The sequence below is a fragment of the Canis lupus genome, chromosome X, assembly GCF_011100685.1.
Source record: "Canis lupus familiaris isolate Mischka breed German Shepherd chromosome X, alternate assembly UU_Cfam_GSD_1.0, whole genome shotgun sequence".
NCBI lineage: Eukaryota > Metazoa > Chordata > Mammalia > Carnivora > Canidae > Canis > Canis lupus.
Window position 1 is genome coordinate 41,154,401 of NC_049260.1, and position 24,394 is coordinate 41,178,794.

General features: G+C 40.9%; 2 protein-coding genes across 3 annotated transcripts in view; one reads left to right on the plus strand and one right to left on the minus strand.

Annotated features, from left to right (window-relative positions):
- Positions 1-1,144: 1,144 nt before the first annotated feature.
- ZNF157 (zinc finger protein 157) overlaps positions 1,145-24,394 on the plus strand; it is a 53,170-nt gene continuing 29,920 nt past the window's right edge. The window contains exons 1-2 of one of the 2 annotated variants that reach the window (XM_038587286.1): positions 1,145-1,695; positions 3,521-3,727. In XM_038587286.1, the coding sequence (XP_038443214.1) occupies positions 3,656-3,727 (72 nt within the window). In that variant the 5' untranslated portion in view covers positions 1,145-1,695; positions 3,521-3,655. The remainder of the gene's footprint in view (positions 1,696-3,520; positions 3,728-24,394) is intronic. The other variant, XM_038587287.1, reaches the window with a different exon arrangement.
- LOC119878042 (methylosome subunit pICln-like) lies at positions 9,505-11,048 on the minus strand. The gene is made up of 2 exons (XM_038586683.1): positions 10,932-11,048; positions 9,505-10,773 (listed from the first exon to the last, which is right to left on the minus strand). Exons 1-2 carry the CDS (start codon positions 11,046-11,048, stop codon positions 10,252-10,254), a joined length of 639 nt encoding a protein of 212 aa, XP_038442611.1. The 3' UTR covers positions 9,505-10,251.

A 24,394-nucleotide genomic window follows, 5' to 3' on the forward strand; every position in this document is an offset into this window, starting at 1 on the left:
TTCCATGTCTATACCTTAGGAAAACATGAACTTTTCAACATCATCAGTCTCCCTGGTTTGAGCTAAAAACATGTTTATGGTTTTGCCAGAAATTACCATCTTGTTTTACTGGCTCTAAGTCCCAGCTTGTGAGCAGTCTTCTACCATGAATGCACTTGTACCAGGATTTGAGATATTGCCCAGAAGTCACAACAAGAATGTTTTGGAAATTTCTGTAGAAGTGTGTGTGTTACAAAAATGTTCTCACGTTTGCTACTTTCTTCCACTCAATTCACAAATAGAGGGTTACACTCTAACTTTCCAGGTTGTTGGGCTGAGACCCAGAGAGAGGGTATGAATGTCCTTAGGGGACCCAGCAATCCATACCCAAGTTTAGCTAAGTTTAGCTAGGGCCTACCTGTTCTGTTTGAAATGCCTTCAGCAGGCAAAAGAGCCCTCTACCTCTTGTCAGAGAAGGCCTACTGAGGAGTATATGTAGGAGTAGGCTTTGAAGAATGTTTAGGAGTTCAGAGGTGAAGAATCCCCCCCGCTCCGTTTTTTAAAGATTTTATTTATCTATTCATGAGAGACACAGAGAGGGAGGCAGAGACATAGGCAGAGGGAGAAGCAGGCTCTCGCAGGGAGCCTAATGCGGGACTGGATCCCAGGACCCCAGGATCAGGCCCTGAGCCAAAGGCAGACGCTCAATCGCTGAGCCACCCGGGCGCCCGAAGAATTCTCCCTTTCTCCCAAGAGTACTAGTAGCTCCTAAATTCCCACGTAAGAGAGGTTAAGGGGCTGTAAACTGGTTGACAGGAGGAGTTAGGAGTGTGTCTCGGAGATGTGTTTTCAGAGAAAGTACATTTATGATGTTTTCTAAATATTTTTCTATTGATAATTTGCTTAAAAATATTAGTTGTCCATATCAATAGCTATTATTATTATTCCTAGCCATTATTATTTTAGTGGGGATAATGGAGGTAATGGAGATTGAGGGGGTTTCCATTACCCTCTAACCAACTGTCCAGCACATCAAAACAATGTGTCCCCATGACTCCTCCCCACTCTTCTCCAGCGGTACCTCCAGGAAGAGGGCTGAACCACAGCGACGCCTTCCCTCTCTTGCCCAGTGGTATCTGCCAGGAGGGGGACTGTACCATTCTAATTTCTCCTTTTCTTCGAGTGACATCTTCCCAGGGGAAACTAATCCTGACTACCCCCTCCCACGCCGTGTGATATCTCCCTTAAAGATCAGGACACCTCTCCCCGAGCGTCGGCACCTCCGCTTTTTTAAACTTTGTACAGACCCAGAGAACCCAGTTCCAAAGACCAGCTCCTCCCGGAATGATTGCCCGCAGATTTCTACCCCGGAACTGCGCCCCCAGCCACCGCCTCCCATGGAACAGCCCACTGTACGGAATGGGCGCAAAGATGGCAGCCCCCACGGAGGAACGCCTCCGCACAGCCATGTTCCTTTCCCGACACCACCACTCATGGGCAAAGTCTCCGTAGATCCGTAAGCGCACGTCTCGGAGCGAGTAGACTGCAGCATCACAGCCCTTAGGATCCTGTGCGAGACCAGCACCCCAGAAGGGGCACTGTCGGGGTGGACAGGAAACGGAAGTGGCCCTCAGAGGACGTTTAAGTCTTGTTGGCGCGCGGCGCTAAAGCGAGTGCACGAGGTTTTATGGCGTGACAGTCATCAGTGATTTTGAGGTGATGGCTTTGTTGGCTTTGGGAATGATGAATTGTCAGTTCGTGAAGGTCCATTGGTGGGAAGTTAAAGACTCTGGTGAATGGGAATCTGTGCATGTCAGGGATGGGGCTTCTGGGGCAGTCAGGTTTCAGATTCCTCGCTGCGTCTTGTCAAGTCTTAATAGAGTGTGTGTTTAGATTTTTCCTTATCAGTCTCCCCGGAGGTGTGCTGATCTTACTAGTCTTTCCAAAGAACCAACTTTTGGCCTTGTTGATCCTCTCTGATGTACCTTTGTTTTATTTTTTTTTATTATTTTTTTTGTACCTTTGTTTTATATTTCCTTAATTTCTGCTCTTTTCTGTACCATTTTAACTTTTTAAATAGGATGTTAATTCACTAATGTTCAGCCTTTCTTCTTTGTTATAAGCCATTTAGAACATGAATTTTTCTTTAAAGATCTCTTTAGCTGCATTCCACAACATTCTATATACACCATCTTATTATTGAGAGTTGTTTTTTTAATTTATTATTTTTTTAAAGATTTAATTTATTCATGACACACACACACACACACACACACACACACACACAGGCAGAGGGAGAAGCAGGCTCCATGCAGGGAGCCCGACGTGGGACTCGATCCCGGGTCTCCAGGATCACACACCCTGGGCTGAAAGTGGCGCCAAACCGCTGAGCCACCAGGGCTACCCTAAATTTATTATTTACATTACTATAATGCTTTTGGGAGGGTTGACATTTTTATAACATCTTCTTATCCAAGGATATGGTATATTTGTGTGACTACTTTATATTTGTCAATTTTTTAATCATAGAAGTTCAACTCCTTCAATGTATTTTGCGTATTTCCTGCTGTTACTAATTGGTTCCCCTCCCCACCCCCCGCCGTTTTCATTTGACCATTGCTATTATAGAGGAAAAACTATATGCTCTTATAATTTTATGCAGTATCCAGCCCCTTATCAAATTGCTCTATGAATGCTAGTACTGTCTTTTTCTATGTATAAAATCATATCATTGGCAAAGAAAGCCACATTTCCATTTCCTTACAACATTCATTCTGATTGTTTCATCTTCCATAGTGTGAGCTAGAGCCAGCAAAACAATTTTGAGCTGTGTTAGACATCCCTATGTTGTTGATAATTTTAATGGCAGTAGCTTCATCATTGTATTTTTTAGCATCATAGTTCAGGGCTATGTTTAGTAAATGATTTTTGTGATATTTAAGTGATTTACATCTTCCCTAATTTTAGTTGGGAGTCTTATTGGTAATGTCTCCTGGATTGTGTCATATGCTTTTCTGGTGTAAGTTCATAGCAGCATGGCCATCCCCCATTTGTTGATTAATAAATAATATTATTGATGTTGAACCATCTTCTGGAAAGAAGAGGCTAAGAGCTTCCTGTAGAATTCAGGAGGGATTTTTCACCCTAAAATGGCAAGATAATTAAGGAGAGCAGAAAGAGATACCTTTCATTCAGATTGCCAGGTCTCCAGGTTTCCTGCCTCCACAGACACCCACCAAGTCCCCATGGACAAGCCCTCCCTCTGTCCACGGCTTAGGGCTTTAGCACCATTTGCTGCCCCATTTCTGCCCTTCCTGCAAACCCAGATCTACTTTGAACCTGGAATTGAGGAATAGGCTGGCTAGATAAGGTATGAAGCTCCCTGTGGAGCCACCCCAGTATAAAGGACTCTGAGATCATTAATTTGACTTCAAATATCATGATTGTTTCCATAATTCACCCTAACACTTAGAGTGGGGGTTGCTGAACTTTGTGGTGTAGATATGGAATGACACTGATGACATGGATACTGTCCTTTTAGGATTTCTTGGTGTCTCTGTGGAGCTGTTGAGCTTTCTCCTTACTGGAGGCTGCGGGATCTTCCATTCATTCTGATCGCAGCCCACATACAGACTCCCCTCCAGCTTTGGAAGGTGGTCTGAGACCCAGGGTGAACATGCCAGCTAATGGGAAATCACCCCAGAGGTTCCCTGCCTTGGTTCCAGGACAGTCTGGCAGATCATTTGAGGTAAGGAGGAGGAGCCTACTTTAAAATTTTTTTCTTTTGTTTTTTTTTTTTAAGATAAATTTAGTTTTGAGATAATTGTAGATACAAATGCAATGTACCATTTACTCAGTGTCCTCCAGTAGGAACGTCCTGCAAAACCTTGGTATAGTGTCACAGCCAGGATATTGACATAGGGAACATTTCCATCACTACAAGGATCCCTCATCTTGCCTTTTACTAGACACAACCACTTCTCTCCTCCCCCACTCTATCCTTAACCTGTAGCCATCATTAATCTGTGCTCTGATTCTATAGTCTTGTTACTTCAAGTAATGACATATAAATGGAATAATACGGTATATAATCTTTTCGGACTGGCTTTTTTTACTCAGCATGATTCTCTGGAGATTCGTGCAGATCGTTGTGTATATGGATAGCTTGTTCCTTTTTATTACCGAACAGTATTCCATGGCATAAATGTACCACAGTTTGCTTAACCAACCTCTAGTTGAAGGACCTATTGGTTGTTTCCAGTTTTTGACTATTACGAATAAAGGTGCTATGATTGGGGACGCTTGGATGACTCAGTTGGTTAAGCATCTGCCTTTGGCTCTGGGCAGGATCCCAGGGTCCTGGCATTGAGCTCTGCATTGGGCTCCTTGCTCAGCGAGGAGTCTGTTTCTCCCTCTCTCTCTGTCTGCCACTCCCCCTGCTTGTGCTCTCCCTCCCTCCCTCTTTGTCAAATAAATAAATTCTTTTTAAAAAAAGATGCTATGATTGTTTGTGTAAGGATTTTGTATGTGTTGAATGCAATTGCTGGATTGTATGCTAAGTGCATGTCAAACAATTAATTGACTTAATTTTTTTAGTAGAATTTTAGATTTACAAAATAATAGAGAAAATAGTACATATACTTCCATGTACCACTCTGTATTCCCCCAGTTTCCACATGATTAATCTCTTGCATTAGTTTAGTACATTTGTTATGATGAATGGATTCGGATACCCTATTATTAATTATAGTCTACGGTTTTGTAGTAAGGTTCATTCTTTGTGTTGCACATTCTGTAGGTTTTGATAGAAGCATAATGACACATATCCAACATTATAGTTTCAATACAGAACAGTTTGATCTGTGCTTCAGCTACTCATCTTTTCTCTCCTATGCTTGGACTTCTTCTGGCAACCACTGTTTTTTTTTTTTTTAATTGTCTCTATAGTTTTACCTCTTTTAAAATGTCATAGTTGTAATCATACAGTCTGTAGCCTTTTCAGATTAGCTTCTTTTGCTTAGCAATTTGCATTTTAACTTCCTCCATGTCTTTTCATGGCTTTATAGCTCATTTTTATCATTGAATAATAATTCTATTGTATGGATGTACCACAATTTGGTTATCCATTCATCTATTGAAGGACATTTATGTGTTCCTGGTTTTGGGCAATTACGAATAAAGCTGCTATAAACATTTGTATACAGGTTTTTGTGTGGACATAAGTTTTTTTTTTAGGATTTTATTTATTTATTCATGAGAGACACACATAGAGAGGCAGAGACACAGGCAGAGGGAAGAGAAGGCAGGCTCTGCAGAAAGCCCAATGTGGGACTCGATCCCAGAACTCTGGGATCATGCCCTGAGCCAAAGGCAGACGCTCAACCACTGAGCCACCCAGGCGTCCCTGGACATAAGTTTTTATTTTTAATATATTTTTTTAGTTTATTTATTCATGAGAGGCAGAGAGAGGCAGAGACAGGGAAAAGCAGGCTTCTCACAGGGAGCCCGATGTGGGACTCGATCCCTGGACCCGAGATCATGCCCTGAGCCAAAGGCAGATATTCAACCACTGAGCCACCCAGGCATCCCTGGATGTAAGTTTTTAATTCACTTGGGTAAATAAGTAGGAGTGCAATTGTGGGTCATATGGTAAGATTGGCTTTATAAGAAACTGCCAAACTGTCTTCCAAAGTTCTTCACCATTTTGCATTCAAACCAGCAATGAATGAGAGCATTCCTGTTGCTCTACATCCTTGTCAGCATTTGATATTGTCGGATTTTTGGATTTTAACCATTCCAATAGGTGTGTAATGGTATCTCATTGTTTTAGTTTACAATTCCATAATGATGTTGAATCTAGTTGTATGTGCTCATTTGCCATCTGTATATCTTCTTTGGTCAAGTGTCTGTTCAGATCTTTTGTCCTTTTAAAAAAGATTTATGTATTTATTTGAGAGAGAGAGAACATGAGCAGGGGAGGGGCAAAGGGAGAGGGAGAGAGAATCTTAAGCAGGCTCCCTGTTGGGCATGGAACCCAACATAGGGCTCTATCTCACAACTCTGAGATCATGACCTAGGCTGAAATCAAGAGTTGGACACTTAACTGACTGAGCCACCCGGGTGCCCCCCTTTTTATCCATTTTTTTAAAAGATTTTATTTATTTATTCATGAGAGACAGAGAGAGAGGGGCAGAGACACAGGCAGAGGGAGAAGCAGGCTCCATGCAGGGAGCCCGACGTGGGACTCCATCCTGGGTCTCCAGGATCAGGCCCCGGGCTGAAGGCAGCGCTAAACTGCTGAGCCACCTGGGCTGCCCCTTTTTATCCATTTTTAAAAAATATTTTATTTATCTATTCATGAGAGACACACAGAGAGAGGCAGAGACATAGGCAGAGGGAGAAGCAGGCTTCCTGTGCGGAGCCCAATGTGGGACTCGATTCCAGGACTCTGGGATCTCGCCCTGAGCCAAAGGCAGACCCTCAACCACTGAGCCACCCAGGCGTCCCTCTTTTATCCATTTTTAAATTGGGTTGTTTATTTTGTTATTGTTGAGTTTTAAGAATTGTTTATATGTTTTAAATACAAGTCCTTTATCAGATGTGTGTTCTGTAAATATTTTCTTTCATTCTGTGACTTGTCTATTTTCTTAATGGTGTCTTTCATAGAGCAGAATTTTAAAATTTTAATAAAGTCCCACTTGTCAGTTTTCCTTTCATGAATCGTAATTTTGGTGTTGTATTTTAAAACATTTTCAAACCCAAGTCACTTAGATTTTCTCTTATTATCTTGTAGAAGTTTTATAGTTCTACATTTTGCATATAGGTCTAAGATCCATTTAGAGTTAATTTTTGTGAAAGATAAAAGGACCGAGTCTAGTTTTTTTGTTTGCATATGGATGTCCAGTCGTTTCAGCACTATTTATTTTCTCCATTGAATTGCTTTTTCTCCTTTGTCCAAGATCAGTTGATTATATTTGTGTGGGTCTATTTCCTTTTTCTTTTTCTTTTTTCCTGTTTCTTTTTTTTTTTATTTTTTTAAATTTTTTTTTTAAAATTTATTTATTTATGATAGTCACAGAGAGAGAGAGAGGCAGAGACACAGGCAGAGGGAGAAGCAGGCTCCATGCACCGGGAGCCCGACGTGGGATTCGATCCCAGGTCTCCAGGATCGCGCCCTGGGCCAAAGGCAGGCGCCAAACCGCTGCGCCACCCAGGGATCCCTCCTGTTTCTTTTTAAATATTTTATTTATTTGAGAGAGAGAGAGTGTGCACAATTGTGCAAGCGATGCGGTGGGGGGGCAGTGTAGGGAGAGGGATAGCAGACTGATACTGAGCGTGGAGCCTGATGCAGACCTTGATCTGAAGACCTTGAGATCATGACCTGAGCTGAAACGAAGAGTCAGATGCTTAACCGACTGATCCACCTAGGCGCTCAGGTCTACTTTCTTTCTGTTTGTTCCACTGATAAAATTGTCTATTCTTTCTCCAATATGTTGTTCTTTTTTTTAAAAATTTTTTTTTTAATTTATTTATGATAGTCACACAGAGAGAGAGAGAGAGGCAGAGACATAGGCAGAGGGAGAAGCAGGCTCCATGCACCGGGAGCCCAACATGGGATTCGATCCCAGGTCTCCAGGATCATGCCCAGGGCCAAAGGCAGGCGCTAAACCACTGCGCCACCCAGGGATCCCGTGTTGTTCTTTTTTAAAAAGATTTTATTTATTTATTCATGAGAGATATAGAGAAAGGCAGAGACATAGGCAGGGGAAGGAGAAGCAGGCTCCATGCAGGAGTCCGATTCAGGACTCAATCCCAGATCCCGGGATCACGTCCTGAGTTGAAGCTGACGCTCAACTGCAGGGCCACCCAGTCATCCCTACCATGCTCTTTTTAAATTGAGGTATTCTTGACTTCAACATTATATTAATTTCAGGTATACAACATAATCATTCGATATTTGTATGTATTGCAAAATGATCACCACAATAAGGCTAGTTAATATCCATCACCATATATAGTTATTAATTTTTTTCTTGTGGTGAGAGCTTTTAAGATTTAGTCTCATAGCAACTTTTAAATATGCAATACAGTTTAATTAACTATAGTTGCCATGCTGTACATTACATCCCCATGACGTAATTTATTTTAAGACTTTTTTTTTAAATTTTTTATTTATTTATGATAGTCACAGAGAGAGAAAGAGAGAGAGGCAGAGACATAGGCAGAGGGAGAAGCAGGCTCCATGCACCGGAGAAGCAGGCTCCATGCACCGGGAGCCCGATGTGGGATTCGATCCCGGGTCTCCAGGATCGCGCCCTGGGCCAAAGGCAGGCGCCAAACCGCTGCGCCACCCAGGGATCCCCGTAATTTATTTTATAATGAAGTTTGTACCTTTTGACTCCCTTCCCCCATTTTGCCCCATATCTGGCATCCACCAATCTGTTCTCTGTACTATGAACTTGTTTTTTGTTGTTTTGTTTTGTTTTTAGAACCCACATATAAGTGACCTCATACAGTGTTTGTCTTTCTTTCTTTTTTTGCATTTTAATATATTTTTAAATATTTTTTATTGGAGTTCAATTTGCCAATATATAGCATATCACCCAGTGCTCATCCCGTCAAGTGTCCCCCTCAGTGTCCATCACCCAGTCACCCCAAGCCCCCACCCATCTCCCCTTCCACCACCCCTTGTTCATTTCCCAGAGTTAGGTGTCTCTCATGTTCTGTCACCCTCACTGATCTTTCCCACTCATTTTCTATCCTTTCCCCTTTTTTCCCTTTCACTATTTTTTATATTTCCCTTATTTCACTTAGCAGAATGCCTTCAAGGTATATCCATATTCTTGCAGATAGCAAGATTTCCCTTTTCTTTTATGGCTGAATAATATTCTATTGTGTGTATATCGCATACACACCCCATATTTTCATTATCCATTCATCTGTTAATAGACACTTAGATCGCTTCCATATTTTGGCTATTGCAAATAATGTGGCAATTAACATGGGGGTGCATATATTTCTTTGTTACTGTTTTTTTTTTTTCTTTGTTACTGCTTTATTCCACTTTGAATAAATACTCAGAAGTGGCATTGCTGGATGATATGATAGTTCTAGATTTAATTTTTTTAGGAAACTTCATACTGTTTTCCACGGCAGCTGTACCAGTTTCTGTTCGACCAACAGTGCACAAGTGTTCCCTTTTCTTCACATCCTCACCAACACTTGTTATTTCTTGTCTTTTTGATACTAGCCATTCTAACAGGTGTGGGGTGATGTCTCACTCTGGTTTTATTTTGCATTTCTCCAATGATTAGATTAGTGATTTTTTTTTTTTTCCAGTGGGCTCCATGCCCAGTGTGGGGCTTAAACTCAACCCTGAGATCGAGAATCACATGCTCTACAGACTAAGCCAGCCAGGTGCCCCTAAATTAGTGATGTTGGGATATTTTCTTTTTTCTTTTTTCTTTTTAATAGAAAACCTAGACTTATTTGTTAAACTATTACAAAGACAAAACAATTATCATTGAAGTACTGTGAGGACTTCGTCCCAATTTCATTTGTTATGGAAACTGACCTAAGAGGTTAGAAATTAAAGGCTATAACCTAAGAGGTTATAACAAAACAGACTGGTGAAACATGGTGAAAGAAGTAAAAGCTAATCAGAAGCATCCATATTAGTGGTATTTCATGTGGCTAGGATATTTCCCAAGAGGCTCTCTAAAGATGCCTAAATGAATTAACCTGGATCCCAAATTAGTAAAAAGACCTTAATCCCTGTGAAGAACAAGCAGTGGCCAGGATTTCTCTGAGATCTCTTTGTCTTTCTTTTTAAGGGGTAAGGGAATCCTTAGGCTCTAAAGGATATATCTTAGATTCAGCCTCCTTCCTTCCCATCCAGTCTACCTATGTCTTCAAGTACCTGCGCATTCTCACCACATAGGCCTGCCAGGTTACAGAAGATGCATATAGTGAAAGCAGGAACTATAGGCCTACTCAGAGGATACCTATACACAAAAGTTTTGGGTAGATGATAAACTACAAATACCCTCTTGGTTAAGTTAATTCACCTTTGTTAATAAAGGTCATAGTTTCTTCTGCTGGTGACAACTTTTTGTCTCAGTATATAGTCTGTCTCAAAAAAAGAACTGGTTCAGGTAAATTTTGGAGAAGGAAAAAGACTTTCATCAACACCCACTCCACAGTAGAAGAGGCACCAAGTTCTTTAGTTCTTTCCTAGTTATGAGCAGAATCCCACAGCAGCATAAATCATCTTCAGTGATCAACATCTGCATCCTCAAACTGTCCAGCAACTGTTGGTGTAGTGTCTACCTCCATCCCATCTTCATAATCTCTGATTGAATCTTCTGTCCGGACTCCAACCATGTTATATTGGCTGCTCACAGACTGAGAAAGCATTCCTTCTAATCTCTCCAAGGTGGCTTGGCCTTCTGCTGTTAAATGGGATAATCCTTCTTCATAGGTATAAAATGTAGGGATGTCCCCCTGCCCTTGTTCATGTGCTTCCACATCATATTCTTCTCCATCGTAATCATCTGAATCTTCATCCTCAGGATCAGGATGCAAAGCCTGGCATTCACACATTGCAGTGAACATTGCCTCCAATGCTGATTTATCACTAGGCACAAATCTAAATTCAGCAATAGGTTCAACATCATCATCACTGTCTTCTTCTTCAGCAACAGATTCTTTTGATTCTTCTCCAAATTTAGCATTCACCATAACATACAAATGCTCTGTGGATAGGCATTTAGGTCCCTGGACATCGCATGCAAGCTAATGGTGGGGTATTCCAGTGAGAATCCTAATCCAGAGCCATCTAACCAAGACAGGTGGATATCTTGCCAAGAGCAACACCTCCCACACCTTTTCACAGAAGAGACAGGCACATTGATGATTCTCACTCAGGGGCCGGAGACTCAAAACCTCTCCGCGATGTAGAGCGTGCCGGTGCCGAGGCCCTTGCCCTTCAGCACAGCCTCGGTCTTGGGCTGCTGCTGCCGAAGCCCCTCGGCCGAGCGGGGCAGCGGGAAACTTTTGAGGAAGCTCATTGCGGCAGGGAGCGCGGAGACATAGGCCAGGAGGGAGCTGCCGCACGGCGACTCCCGATGTTGGGATATTTTCATGTATTTGTTGGCCATCTGCATGTCTTCTTTGAAAGATCATTTATCTATTCATGAGAGACACAGAAAGAGAGAGGCAGAGACATAGGCAGAGGGAGAAGCAGGCTCCATGCAGGGAACCTGATGTGGGATTCAATCCCAGGACCCTGGGATCATGCCCTGAACCGAAGGCAGATGCACTCAACTGCTGAGCCACCCAGGCATCCCTCTGCCCGTTTTTATTTTTTTATTTTTTTATTTTTTTTATTTTTTTAAATTTTTATTTATTTATGATAGTCACACAGAGAGAGAGGATGGGGGAGAGAGAGAGAGAGAGAGAGAGAGAGGCAGAGACATAGGCAGAGGGAGAAGCAGGCTCCATGCACCGGGAGCCCGACGTGGGATTCGATCCCAGGTTTCCAGGATCGCGCCCTGGGCCAAAGGCAGGCGCTAAACCGCTGCGCCACCCAGGGATCCCCCTCTGCCCGTTTTTAAATAAGTATTTATTTATTTTTGCTATTGAATTGTATGGGTTCCTTATATATTTTGGATATTGCCCCTTATCAGATATATGATTTACAAATATATTCTACCCTTCAGTAGGTTGCCTTTTCATTTAGTTGGTAGTTTCCTTTGCTGTGCAGAAGCTTTTTAGTTGGATGTCGTCCCATTTGTTTGTCTGCTTCTGTTGCCTTTGCTTTTGGTATTAAATCCAAAAAAGCATCACCAAGACTGTCAGGGAGCTTACTGCCTATGTTTTCTTGGATTTTTTGGCTTAAGGTCTTAGGTTCAAGTCTTTAATCCATTCTGAGTTGATTTTTGTGTATGATATAAGCTAGTGGTCCCCAGTTTCATTTTTCTGCACTGGCTGTCTAATTTTTCCAATGCCATTTATTGAAGAGACTGTCCTTTCCTCATTGAAAGTTCTTGGGTCCTTTGTCATAAATTAATTGGCCATATATGCATGGGTTTATTTCTGAGTTCTCTGTTCTATTCTGTTAACTTATGTGTCTGTTTTTATGCCAATACCATATTGTTTTGATTACTATATAGCTTTTGTATGATAGTTTGAAATCAGCACAATGCCTCCAGTCCTGTCCTTTTTTTTTTTATGATTGCTAGCATGTTGTTATTGATTTATAAGTTTTCTACATGTTTTGTTAGATTTATACTTGAGTATTTCATATTTCTAAGTGATTATAAATGATTTTATATTTTAAATTTTGAAGTCCACATTTTCATTGCAAACAAATACAGTGGGTTTTTGTATTGTATCCTGTTTCCTGTGACTTCATTGAATTCAATTATTAGCTCCAGGAGGTTTTTATTTTTATTTTATTTTATTATTATTATTTTTAAAGATTTATTTATTTATTTATTCATGAAAGGCACAGAGAGAGGCAGAGACACAGGCAGAGAGAAAAGCAGGCTCCCCACAAGGAGCCCGATGTGGGACTTGATCCCAGACTCCGGGATCATGCCCTGAGCTGAAGGCAGATAGATGCTCAACTGCCAAGCCACCCAGGCGTCCTGAGGTTTTTATGTTTTTAGAGATTTTTTGGTGATTTTTCTTCATAGGTAATCATTTCATTTATAAATAGGGGCTTTTTTCTTTTTTATTTTGTATACCTGTCATTTCCATTTCTTGCCTAATTTTACATTATTAGAACTTCTAGCACTATGTTGAATAAGAATTGTGAGAATGGATATTCTTTTTTTTTTTTTAAGATTTTTTAAATTTATTCATGAGAGACACACATAGAGAGAGACAGAGACACAGGCAGAGGGAGAAGCAGGCTCCATGCAGGGAGCCTGATGTGGGACTCGATCCCGGGTCTCCAGGATCAGGCCCTGGGCTGAAGGTGGCGTTAAACCACTGAGCCACCCGGGATGCCCCTTGGATATTCTTGCCTGCTGTTAATATTGTCTTTCACCATTAAATATAATATGAGTTGTAGTTTTGGTTTAGATGCTCTTTATCAAGTTGAAGAAGTTCCTGTCTATTCCTGTTTCTGTTCATATTTTTGGCGGAAATGAGTGTTGAATTTTGTCAAAAATTTTTTTACATTGGTTATCATGTAATTTTTAAGATCCTGTTAATGTGAATTACATGGGTTTATTTTTCTTTTTTTATTCATTCATGAGAGACACACAGAGAGAGAGAGGCAGAGACACAGACAGAGGGAGAAGCAGGCTCCATGCAGGGAGCCCGACGTGGGACTCGATCCCAGGTCTCCAGGATCATACCCTGGGCAGAAGGCGGCGCTGAACTGTTGAGCCACCCGGGCTGCCCATGGATTGATTTTTTAAAAATATTTTATTTATTTATTCATGAGAGACACACAGAGAGAGGCAGAGACATAGGAAGAGGAAGGAGAAGCAGGCTCCATGCAGAGAGCCCTATGTGGGACTCGATCCCAGGACTCTGGGATCACGTCCTGAGCCAAAGGCAGATGCTCAACTGCTGAGCCACCCAGGCGTCCCTCACATGGATTGATTTTTGAATGTGGAACCTGCCTTGCATTCCTGGAGTAAACCCCAGTTGGTCATGGTGTATAATTCTTTTAATATATTGTTGAATTATATTTGCTAATATTTTATCAAGAATTTTTTCCTACATATTCATGAGTGATATTGGTGTGTAGTTTTCTTTTTTATATTGTATTTGTCTGATTTTGTAATCAGGGAATGTATTAGTTTCATGTGTTTTCTGCAACAAATCACCACAAACTTGGTGGCTTAGAATAACAGAAATTGATTCTCTCATAGTTCTTAAGGAGGCCTTAAGTCCAAAGTAAGTATCCTTGGGCCAAAATAAAGGTTTTGGCAGGGCTGTCTGTACTCCCTCCGGAGCCTTTAGGGGAGAATCTATTCCTTGCCTCTCTTCTAGCTTCTGGCTGGCTGCAGCTATTCCTTGGCTTCATCGTTTTATTCTTAATGGCCAGCATCTTCAAATCTCTTGACTCTGTCTTCACATCACTGCCTTCTGTGTCTGTGTGTGTCAAGTTCTTTTGCCTCTCTCTTATCGGGATACATGTGATTGCATTTAGGACCCACCTGGATAATTCAGGGTACTCATCTCAAGATCCTTAATCACATCTGCAAAGACTCTTTTGTTCTTGCCCTATAAAGGTGATATTCACAGGTTGCCAGGATTAGGATGTGAATATCTTTGTGTGTGGGGGGGTCCCTTTTTAGCCTGTCACAGGCAAATGCTAGCATCCTAGAATGAGTTTGGAAGAATCACTTCCTCTTCTTTTTCCTGTAAGAGGTGTTGTAATTGGTGTTAATTTTTTTAAAGATTTTATTTATTTATTCATGAGAGAGAGAGAGAGAGGCAGAGACATAGGCAGAGGGAGAAGCAGGCTCCATGCAGGGAGCCCGGGTCTCCAGGATCACAACCTGGGCCGAAGGCGGCGCTAAACCTGGGCCGCCAGTGTTAATTCTTTTTTTTTTTTTTTTTTTAATTTTTATTTATTTATGATAGTCACACACAGAGAGAGAGAGAGAGGGGCAGAGACATAGGCCGAGGGAGAAGCAGGCTCCATGCACCGGGAGCCCGACATGGGATTCGATCCCGGGTCTCCAGGATCGTGCCCTGGGCCAAAGGCAGGCGCCAAACCGCTGCACCACCCAGGGATCCCCGCCAGTGTTAATTCTTTAAAAGAATTTGGTAAGGGACCCCTGAGTGGCTCAGCGATTGAGCATCTGCCTTCAGCTTCTGGCATGATCCTGGGGCCCCAGGATGGAGTGCCCATCAGGCTCCCTGCATGGAGCCTGCTTTTCTCTCTGCCTATGTCTCTGCCTCTCTCTCTGTCTCTCATGAATAAAACAGAATCTTTAAAAAAAAAAAATTTGGTAAAATTCTCCAGGAAAACCATCTAGGCCACAGATTCATTGATCGACTGATTTCTTTTTTGGTGAGTTTTAAATTATGGATTAAATTTCCTTAGTTGTTTTAGGGCTATTCAAATTATCCATTTCATATCAGTCAATTTGTGGTAGTTGGTTTTTTTTGTTGTTGTTGTTTTGTTTTTTTAAAGAATCAGTCCATTTCATCTAAATTATCAAATGTATATATGAAGAGTTGTTTATATTTGCTTCATCCTTTTGGTGTCTGCAGGGTCTTTAGTGATATCCTTTGTTTCATTCCTGATATTGGTAATTTGATTTTTCTCTTTTTTTCAGTCTTGCCAGAAGTTTCTCAATTTTATTGATCTTTTCAAAGAGCCACCTCTTTGTTTCATTGATTTTTATCTATTATTTTTCTGTTTTCAACTTTATTAATTTCTGCTCTTTTCTATTTCCTTCTGCTTGCTCTGGGTTTATTTTGGTCTTTTTAAAAAACTAAAATATAATTGTTATATAACATATAAGTTTGAGGTGTACACATATTGGTTTATTTTTATTTTTTTTAAAGATTTTATTTATTTATTCATGAGAGAGAGAGAGAGAGAGAGAGAGGCAGAGACACAAGCAGGCTCCATGCAGGGAGCCTTACACGGGACTCGATCCCGGGTCTCCTGGACTATGCCCTGGGCCGAAGGCAGACGCCCAACCGCTGAGCCATCCAGGGATCCCCTGAGGTATACACATACTGATTTGATGCATTTATATATTGCAATATGATTACTATTGTGTTTGCTAACATCTCTATCTCATTGCATAATTATCATTTCTTTTTTGTGGTGGGAACAATTTAGGTCTAGTTTCTTGACGATTTTGAAGTTTGGGGTGCCTGGGTGACTCAGTTGGTTAAGCATCTGCCTTTGGCTCAGGTCATGATCTCAGGGTACTGGGATGGAGCCCTGAGTTGGGCTCCCTGCTCAGCTGGGAGTCTGCTTCTCCCTCTCCTGCTCCCCCTCCCCCTACCTTGTACCCTCTCTTTCTCAAATAAATGAATAAATGAATAAATCTTTAAAAAACAACTTTGAGGGATGCCTAGGGTGGCTCAGTGGTTGAACGTCTTCCTTGGGCTCAGGACGTGATCCCAGGGTCCTGGGATCGAGTCCCACATTGGGTTCCCTGCAAGGAGCCTGTTTCTCCCTCTGCCTGTGTCTCTGCCTTTTTCTCTCTCTCTGTGTCTCTCATGAATAAATAAATAAAATCTTAAGAAAAAGCAACTTTGAAGTTTATAATATTGTATTGTATCATCAACTTGCTGTGCGTTAGCTCTCTAGTACTTATTTATCTACTAGTTTCAAGTTTGTACCTTTAAACAACATATCCTTAATATGGTCTTTTTTCTTAGATTTTTGAGGTGCGACCTTAGACTTTTTGAGACTTTTCTCTTTTAAACGTACGCATTTAGTGCTATGTGCTTTTTTCTCAGCACTGCTTTAGATGTGTTCCATGAATTTTAAAGGTTGTATTTTCATTTTCATTCAGTTCATTGTAGTTTTTAAAATTTCCTTTGAGACTTCCTCTTCGAACCATAGATTATTAGAAATGTGTTATTTAGTTTCCAAGTGTTTGGAGATTCTCTTGTTCTCTGTCATTGATTTCTTTATTATTTTTTAAAGAAAGGAGCCTCACAGGGAGCCTGATGTAGGCCTTGATCCTGGACCCCAGGATCACACCCTGAGCCACCCAGGCATCTCTGCTTTCTTTTGATGAACATTTGCATGATATATCTTTTTCCATACTTTCACCTTCAGTGTGCCTATATTGCTATATTTGAAGTGACTTTCTTTTTAGATACCATACACTTGCATGATGTTTTTAATTTTTTCTTTTTATTTATTTTTAGTTTTTAAATATTTTATTTATTCATGAGAGACAGAGACAGAGAGAGAGAGAGAAAGAGAGAGGCAGAGACATAAGCAGAGGGAGAAGCCAGCTCCATGTAGGAAGCCCAATGTGGGACTCGATTCCAGGACTCCAGGATCATGCCCTGAGTCAAAGGCAGATGCTCAACCGCTGAGCCACTCAGGTGTCCCTACCCATAGTCTTATTTCCTGTATTCTTTCTTCCTTTGCGGTGTTTCAGGATTCCTTCTTTTGTCTTTACTTTTCTGTTTAGGGAACTTACTTTAGCCATTCTTTTAGGTAGGTCTGCTGGGGACAATTCTATTAGTTTTTTTTCATCTGAGAAGTCTTTATTTCTCCATTCTTTTTTTTTTAAGATTTTATTTATTTATTTATGAGAGATATAGAGAAAGAGGCAGAGACAGGCAGAGGGAGAAGCAACAGGACTCAATCCCAGCACCCGGGGATTATAACCTGATCCAAAGACGGACACTGAACCAACCACTGAGCCACCCAGCTGCCCGTCTGCTTCATTTTTTTTTTTTTTAAGATTTTGTTTATTCATGAGAGACACAGAGAGAGTGGCAGAGACATAGCCAGAGGGAGAAGCAGGCTCCATGTAGGAAGCCCGATGTGGGATTCGATCCTGGGACTCCAGGACCATGCCCTAGGCTGAAGGCATGGCCACCCAGGTGTCCCTCCGTCCTTCATTCTTGAAGGGATATTTTCATGTTGACAGTTCTTTTCTTTCAGCTGAAAAATGTCCCACCTCCTATGGCCTCTATGGTTTCTGATGTGAAATCTTCTTCACTCAAATTGTTTCTGTAGGTAAAGTATCATTTCTCAATCATGGCGTTCCAAATACATATTTTTTTAATGATTTTATTTATTTATTTGAGAGCGAGAACACGAATGGGGGACAGGGAGAGGGAGAAGCAGGCTCCCTACTGAACAGGGAGCCTGACTGGGGCAGGAGTGGGAGGGCCTTGATCCCAGGACCCCAGGATCGTGACCTGAGCTGAAGATAGATACTTAATCGAATGAGCCACTCAGGTGCCCATATATATATTTTTTTTAATCTTTAGTTTTCAAAAGTTTAACAATTCATCTTGGTGACGATTTCTTTGATTTTATCCTGTTTGGGGTTTTTTTCTGGTTCTTGAGTCTGTAAATTTATTTTAATTAATTTATTATTATTTTTTAAGATTTTATTTTTAAGTAATCTTTATACCTAATGTGGGGCTTGAACTCACAACCCCAAGATCAAGAGTCACATGCTCTTCTGATTGAGCCAGCCAGAGGCCCCTGTAAATTTATGTTTTGCCAAATTGGGACATTTATAGCCATTATTTCTTCATGTACTCCCCCCCCCCCCTTTTTTTCTAAACTTAAATTAAACTTAGTTAACAGATAGTGTATTATTAGGTTCAATGTAGCATTTAGTGATTAATCAGTTGTGTATAACAGCTGGTGCCCATTTCATCACATGCCCTTCTTGATGCCCATTGCCCAGTTACCCCATTTCCCCACCCACCTTCCCTCCAGTGACCCTCAATTTGTTCCCTGTGTTGAGTCTCTTGTGGTTTGCCTCTCTCTCTGTTTTTTTTTTAATTTTTTTAATTTTAGGTTTTATTTATTTATTCATGAGAGGCACAGAGAGAGAGAGAGGCAGAGACATAGGCAGAGGGAGAAGCAGACTCCCCTCAGGGAGCCTGATGTGGGACTCCATCCCTCAACTCCAGGCTCACATCCTGAGCTGAAAGCAGAGCTTAACTGCTGAGCCATCCAGGCGTCCCTCTCTGTTTTTATCTTATTTTTCCTTCCCTTCCCCTATGTTCATCTGTTTTGTTTCTTAAATTCTGCATATGAGTGAGATCATATGGTACTTGTCTTTCTCTGACTGACTGACTGTTTAGCATTATATAGTCTAGTTCCATCCACGTCATTGCAAATGGCAGGATTTCATTCTTTTTGATGGCTGAGTAATAGTCTGTAGTATATATACTACAGACTATTCTATATATATATATAAAATCCATTCATCTGTTGGTGGACATCTATGTTCTTTTCATAGTTTGGCTATTGTGGACGTTGTTGCTATAAACATTGGGGTGCAGTGCCCCTTGGAATCACTATTTTTGTATCCTTTGGATAAATAACTAGTAGTGTGGTTGCTAGGTCGTAGGATAGCTCTATTTTTATCTTTTTTGAGGAACCTCCATACCATTTTCCATAGTGACTGCACCAGTTTGCATTCTCACCAACAATGTAAGAGGGGTCCTCTTTCTCCACATCCTTGTCAACATCTGTTGTTTCCAGAATTGTTGTTAATTTAAGGCCTGTTCTCTTTCTCTTTTCCTTCCTGTTTTCTGATTACACGATTTGGTTCTTTTGTTATAGATCCTTAAGGCACTTTTTTTCTTATTCAGTTTTATCTGTGCTGTTCAGATTGGGTAATTTCTGTTCCCTCTGTTCAGTTTTTGAGGCCATCCAATGAGTTTTTTTATTTTAGTTATTGTATTTTTCAGGTCTAAAATTTCCATTTGGGTCTGCCTTATATCTTGTTTTTTTCCTGAGACAGGCTCATTGAAGCATTTTTATGATGGCTCATTGAAAGTCTTGGTTGGATAATTTTCTGTCATCTCAGTCTTTTTTTGTTTTTTAAAGATTTTGTTTATTTATTCATGAGAGACACAACACAGACAGAGGCAGAGACACAGGCAGAGGGAGAAGTAGGCTTCCTGTGGGGAACCTGATTTGGGACTCGATCCCAGGATTCTGGGATCACAACCTGAGCTGATGGGAGATGCTCAACCACTGAGCCACCTAGGTGCCCCTGTTATCTCAGTCTTGATACCAATTGATTTTTCTTCATTCAGTTTGAGGTTTTTCTGGTTTTTGGTGTGATTATCCATTGAAACCTAGACCTTTTTTATATTGTTATGAGAATCTTGTTCTTTTTTTAAAAAATATTTTATGTATTTATTCATGAGAGATACAGAGAGAGAGGCAGAGACGCAGGCAGAGGGAGAAGTAGGCTCCATGCAGGAAGCCCGATGTGGGACTCAATCCCGGGACTCCAGGATCACGCCCTGGGCCAAAGACAGTGCGAAACTGCTGAGCCACCCAGGGATCCCCTGAGAATCTTGTTCTTATTAAGTTTTCGTAGCTGGCTTCCTCTAACTTCAATACAGCTGGGGAAGAAAAAAGAAATCAAAATCTTAAAAAAGTAGTAGAGTTACTGGATCATATAGTATTTCTGTTTCAAAAATTTTTTTCTAAGTAGACTGCATTCTCCGTGTGGGGATTGAACTCATGACCCTGAGATCAAGAGTTGCATGCTGTACCAACTGAGCCTGCCAGGTGCCCCTCAGATTTTTTGAGGTGCCACCATAGTGTTTTCTGCGGTGGCTGTACCAATTTATGTTCCCACCAACAGTGTGTAAAGATTAACTGAGCTTTTCTCTAAGATCTGGAAGAAGACAAAGATGTCTAGATTGATCTCTGACATTTTGGGAAGACATAACAGAGTAAGAAGTGCAATCAGACACATGTATTACAATGCCTTCATAGGGAAATCAATACTTCCTCTATAGTAAAGATTTCATGATACTTGAGTGTCAAAAAATCTTTTGATCTTCATATGGATGATGGAAATAAGATCTTCAATTATAATCTATTTTTAATGATTTTATTTTTAAATTTTTAATTTTTTAAAAGATTTTATTTATTTGTTCATGAGAGACCCAGAAAGAGAGGCAGAGACCTAGGCAGAGGGAGAAGCAGGCTCCCTGTGAGGAGCCTGATGTGGGACTTGCTCCAAGGACCCTGGGATCACAACCTGAACCAATGATGATCACCGTTGAGCCACCCAGGTGCCTTTATAAAGATTTTATTTATTTATTCACAAGAGACAGAGAAGGAGGCAGAAGCAGGGAGAAGCAGGCTCCCAGCTCTGTGGGGCTCGATCCCAGGACCCTGAGATCATGACCTAAGCTGAAGGCAGATGCTTAATGGACTGAGACACGCCGACATCTCTCTTTAATTACAATCTTGTTATGAATGGTATCACAGCTTTTCTGTGGCTTTTTTATTTTTGAAAAGATTTTTCATTCAGTGTTTATAATTAAAAATGAGAAGATTTTCCTTGCAATTGTTGTGTAACAAAAGAAAGGCTAAAACAGATTATCATATGATTGGTTAATGAAAATGTATCTGACCCAGAGTCAAGTTATTCATTGATATACCAGTTACTTTGTGTGGGCTTAAGAGTTTTAGGGTAAAATATTTCTAAGCAAAACATACCATCTAAAAGCATAGTGATACTGGGTATATGATATACTACATAAGAAAGCCGTTGGAAGTTACTTGTGTCAGACCTTTAGACTCTTTAGGCTTCTGACAGTTGGTTACCATATGCAGGGACTTCATAGCCAGTTAGTTATTTATCTTTTGACTTTTTCAAGTTACTCCTACCCCAGGGAAATTTATAGATTATAGATATAGATTTTTTTAAAATTTTTATTTATGATAGTCACACACACACACACAGAGAGAGAGAGAGAGAGAGAGAGAGAGAGGCAGAGACATAGGCAGAGGGAGAAGCAGGCTCCATGCACCGGGAGCCCGATGTGGGATTTGATCCCGGGTCTCCAGGATCGCGCCCTGGGCCAAAGGCAGGCGCCAAACCGCTGCGCCACCCAGGGATCCCTACAGATACAGATTTTTAAAATTAAAACATAATTAACATACCACATTATATTAGTTTCAGGTGTACAACATTGATTCAGCAATTTAAAAAAAAATTTTTTTTATTGATTCATGAAAGACACACAGAGAGAGGCAGAGACATAGGCAGAGGGAGAAGCAGGCTCCCTATGGGGAGCCCAATGCTGGACTCAATCCCAGGACCACAGGATCACGACCTGAGGCAAACGCAGATAGATGCTCAGCCACTGAGCCACCTGGGAGCCCCCCAAAGCACTTATTTTAAATATATTCAAACAACAAAAGAAAATCATACTTTAACAAAGGTTTTATGACAATGTCTCAGCAAATAATAGAATCTCAATAATGAAAGCAGTGGGATAACATATTCAATATAATGAAAGAAAATAACAGTTAACCAGCAATCTAATATCCAGCAAAACTATTTTTCAGAACTGATTCAGCAATTTTATATATGACTCTGTTCACCACATAAGTGTAGTCACTACCTGTCTCTATATGTTATTACATTATTTTTAACTATATTCCCTATGCTGTTCTTTTTTTTTTTTTAAAGATTTACTTAATTATTTTAGAGAGAGAGTGAGAGAGCATGCAAGCAGAGGGAGAAAGAATCTCAAGTAGACTCCTCATTGAGCGTGGAGCCCAATCTCACAAACCTGAGATCATGACCTGAACTGAAATCGAGAGTCGGACACTTAACCATCTGAGCCACCCAGGTGCCCCCTCTGTGCTGTACTTTTCATCTGTGTGACTTATTTATTTTATAATTGGAAGTTTCTGCCTCTTAATCCTCTTTATCTATTTTGCTTGTTCCCCCATCCACCTATACTCTGGCAACCATCAGTTTGTTCTCTGTATTTTGAGTCTGTTTTATTTTTTAGATTCCATGTATAAGTAAAATCATATGGTACTTGTACTTGTCTTTCTCTGCCTGACTTATTTCACTTAGCATAATACCTTCTAGGTCCATCTGTGTTTTCGCAGATGGCAAGATCTCATTCTATTTTTTTTTTTTTAAGATTTTATTTATTCATGAGAGACACACAGAGAGAGGCAGAGAAACAGGGAGAAGGAGAAGCAGGTTCCCTGCAGAGAGCCAGATGTGAGACTCAATCCCAGGACCCCGGGATCACACCCTGAGCCAAAGGCAGATGCTCAACCACTGAGCCATCCAGGCATCCCTCATTGTTTTTTTACGGCTGAGCAATATTCCATTGTGTGTATGTATATATACATACCGTATTTTTTTTATCCATTCATCTGTGGATGGACACTTGGGTTGTTTCCATATCTTGGCTAGTGTAAATAATGCTGCAGTAAACATCTTTTCAAATTAGTGTTTTCATTTTCTTTGGGTAAATGCCACTAGTGGAGTTACTAGATCAAATGGTATTTCTATTTCTAATTTAAAAAATATATTTTATTTATTTATTTGTCAGAGACAGCATGCATGAGCCTGAGCAGGAGGAGGGGCAGACAGAGGGAGAGGGGAAGTTGAATTCTCAGGCAGGGAGCCCATTGTGTGGCTTGATCCCAGGATCTTGGGATCCTGACCTGAGCAGAAGGCAGACACTTAAATGATTGAGCCACCCAGGCACCTCTATTTCTAATTTTTTTAAAAAAGTATTTCCATACTGTTTTCCACAGTGGTTGCACAAACTTACATTCCTATTAAGGATCACTAGGATTTCTTTTTTTCCACATCTTTGCCAACACTTGTTTCTTTTCTTTCTTTTCTTTTCTTTTTTCTTTTCTTTTCTTTTCTTTCCTTTCCTTTTCTTTTCTTTTCTTTTCTTTTTTCTTTCTTTTCTTTCTTTCTTTCTTTTTTTTTTAAGATTTTATTTATTCATGAGAGGCACAGAGAGAGAGAGAGGCAGAGAGACACAGGCAGAGGGAGAAGCAGGCTCCATGCAGGGAGCCTGATGTGGGACTCGATTCCAGGACCTGGGATCACGCTTTAAGCTGAAGGCAGATGCTCAACCGCTGAGCCACCCAGGCATCCCTGTTTCTTTTCTTTTTGATACTAGCCATTCTGACTGTGTGAGGTGTTATCTCATTGTGGTTTTGATTTATATTTCCCTGATGATGAGTGATTTTGAACATCTTTTTGTGTGTCTGTCGGCCATCCACCTGTCTTCTCTTGAAAAATGTCTTTTAAGTTCTCTGCCCATTTTTAATTAATTTTTTTTTAATTTTTATTTATTTATGATAGTCACACAGAGAGAGAGAGAGAGAGAGAGAGAGAGAGAGGCGGAGACATAGGCAGAGGGAGAAGCAGGCTCCATGCACCAGGAGCCCGATATGGGATTCGATCCCGGGTCTCCAGGATCGCACCCTGGGCCAAAGGCAGGCGCTAAACCGCTGCGCCACCCAGGGATCCCTTAATTAATTTATTTTAAGAAATTTTATTTATTTATTCATGAGAGACACAGAGGCAGAGCCATAGGTAGAGGGAGAAACAGACTCCTTGCAGGGAGCCCGATGTAGGACTCCATCCCAGGACCCCGGGATCACTATCTAAGCCAAAGGCAGATCCTCAACCACTGAGCCACCCAGGTGCCCCTTTCTGCCCATTTTTTTTTTAATGATTTTTTTAAAAATTTTTATTTATTTATGAGTCAGAGAGAGAGAGAGAGAGAGGCAGAGACATAGGCAGAGGGAGAAGCAGGCTCCATGCACCGGGAGCCTGACGTGGGATTCGATCCCGGGTCTCCAGGATCACGCCCTGGGCCAAAGGCAGGCGCTAAACACACCGCTGTGCCACCCAGGGATCCCTCTGCCCATTTTTTAATCAGTTTTTTTAGTGTTGTGTTGTAT

Bases quoted from the DNA above. Each gene is read 5' to 3' on its own strand.
- LOC119878042 (XM_038586683.1), bottom strand. From the start codon at position 11,048: ATGAGCTTCCTCAAAAGTTTCCCGCTGCCCCGCTCGGCCGAGGGGCTT. The intron at 10,774-10,931 runs GCGGAGAGGTTT...CCCCACCATTAG, and splicing joins GCACCGGCACGCTCTACATC to CTTGCATGCGATGTCCAGGG.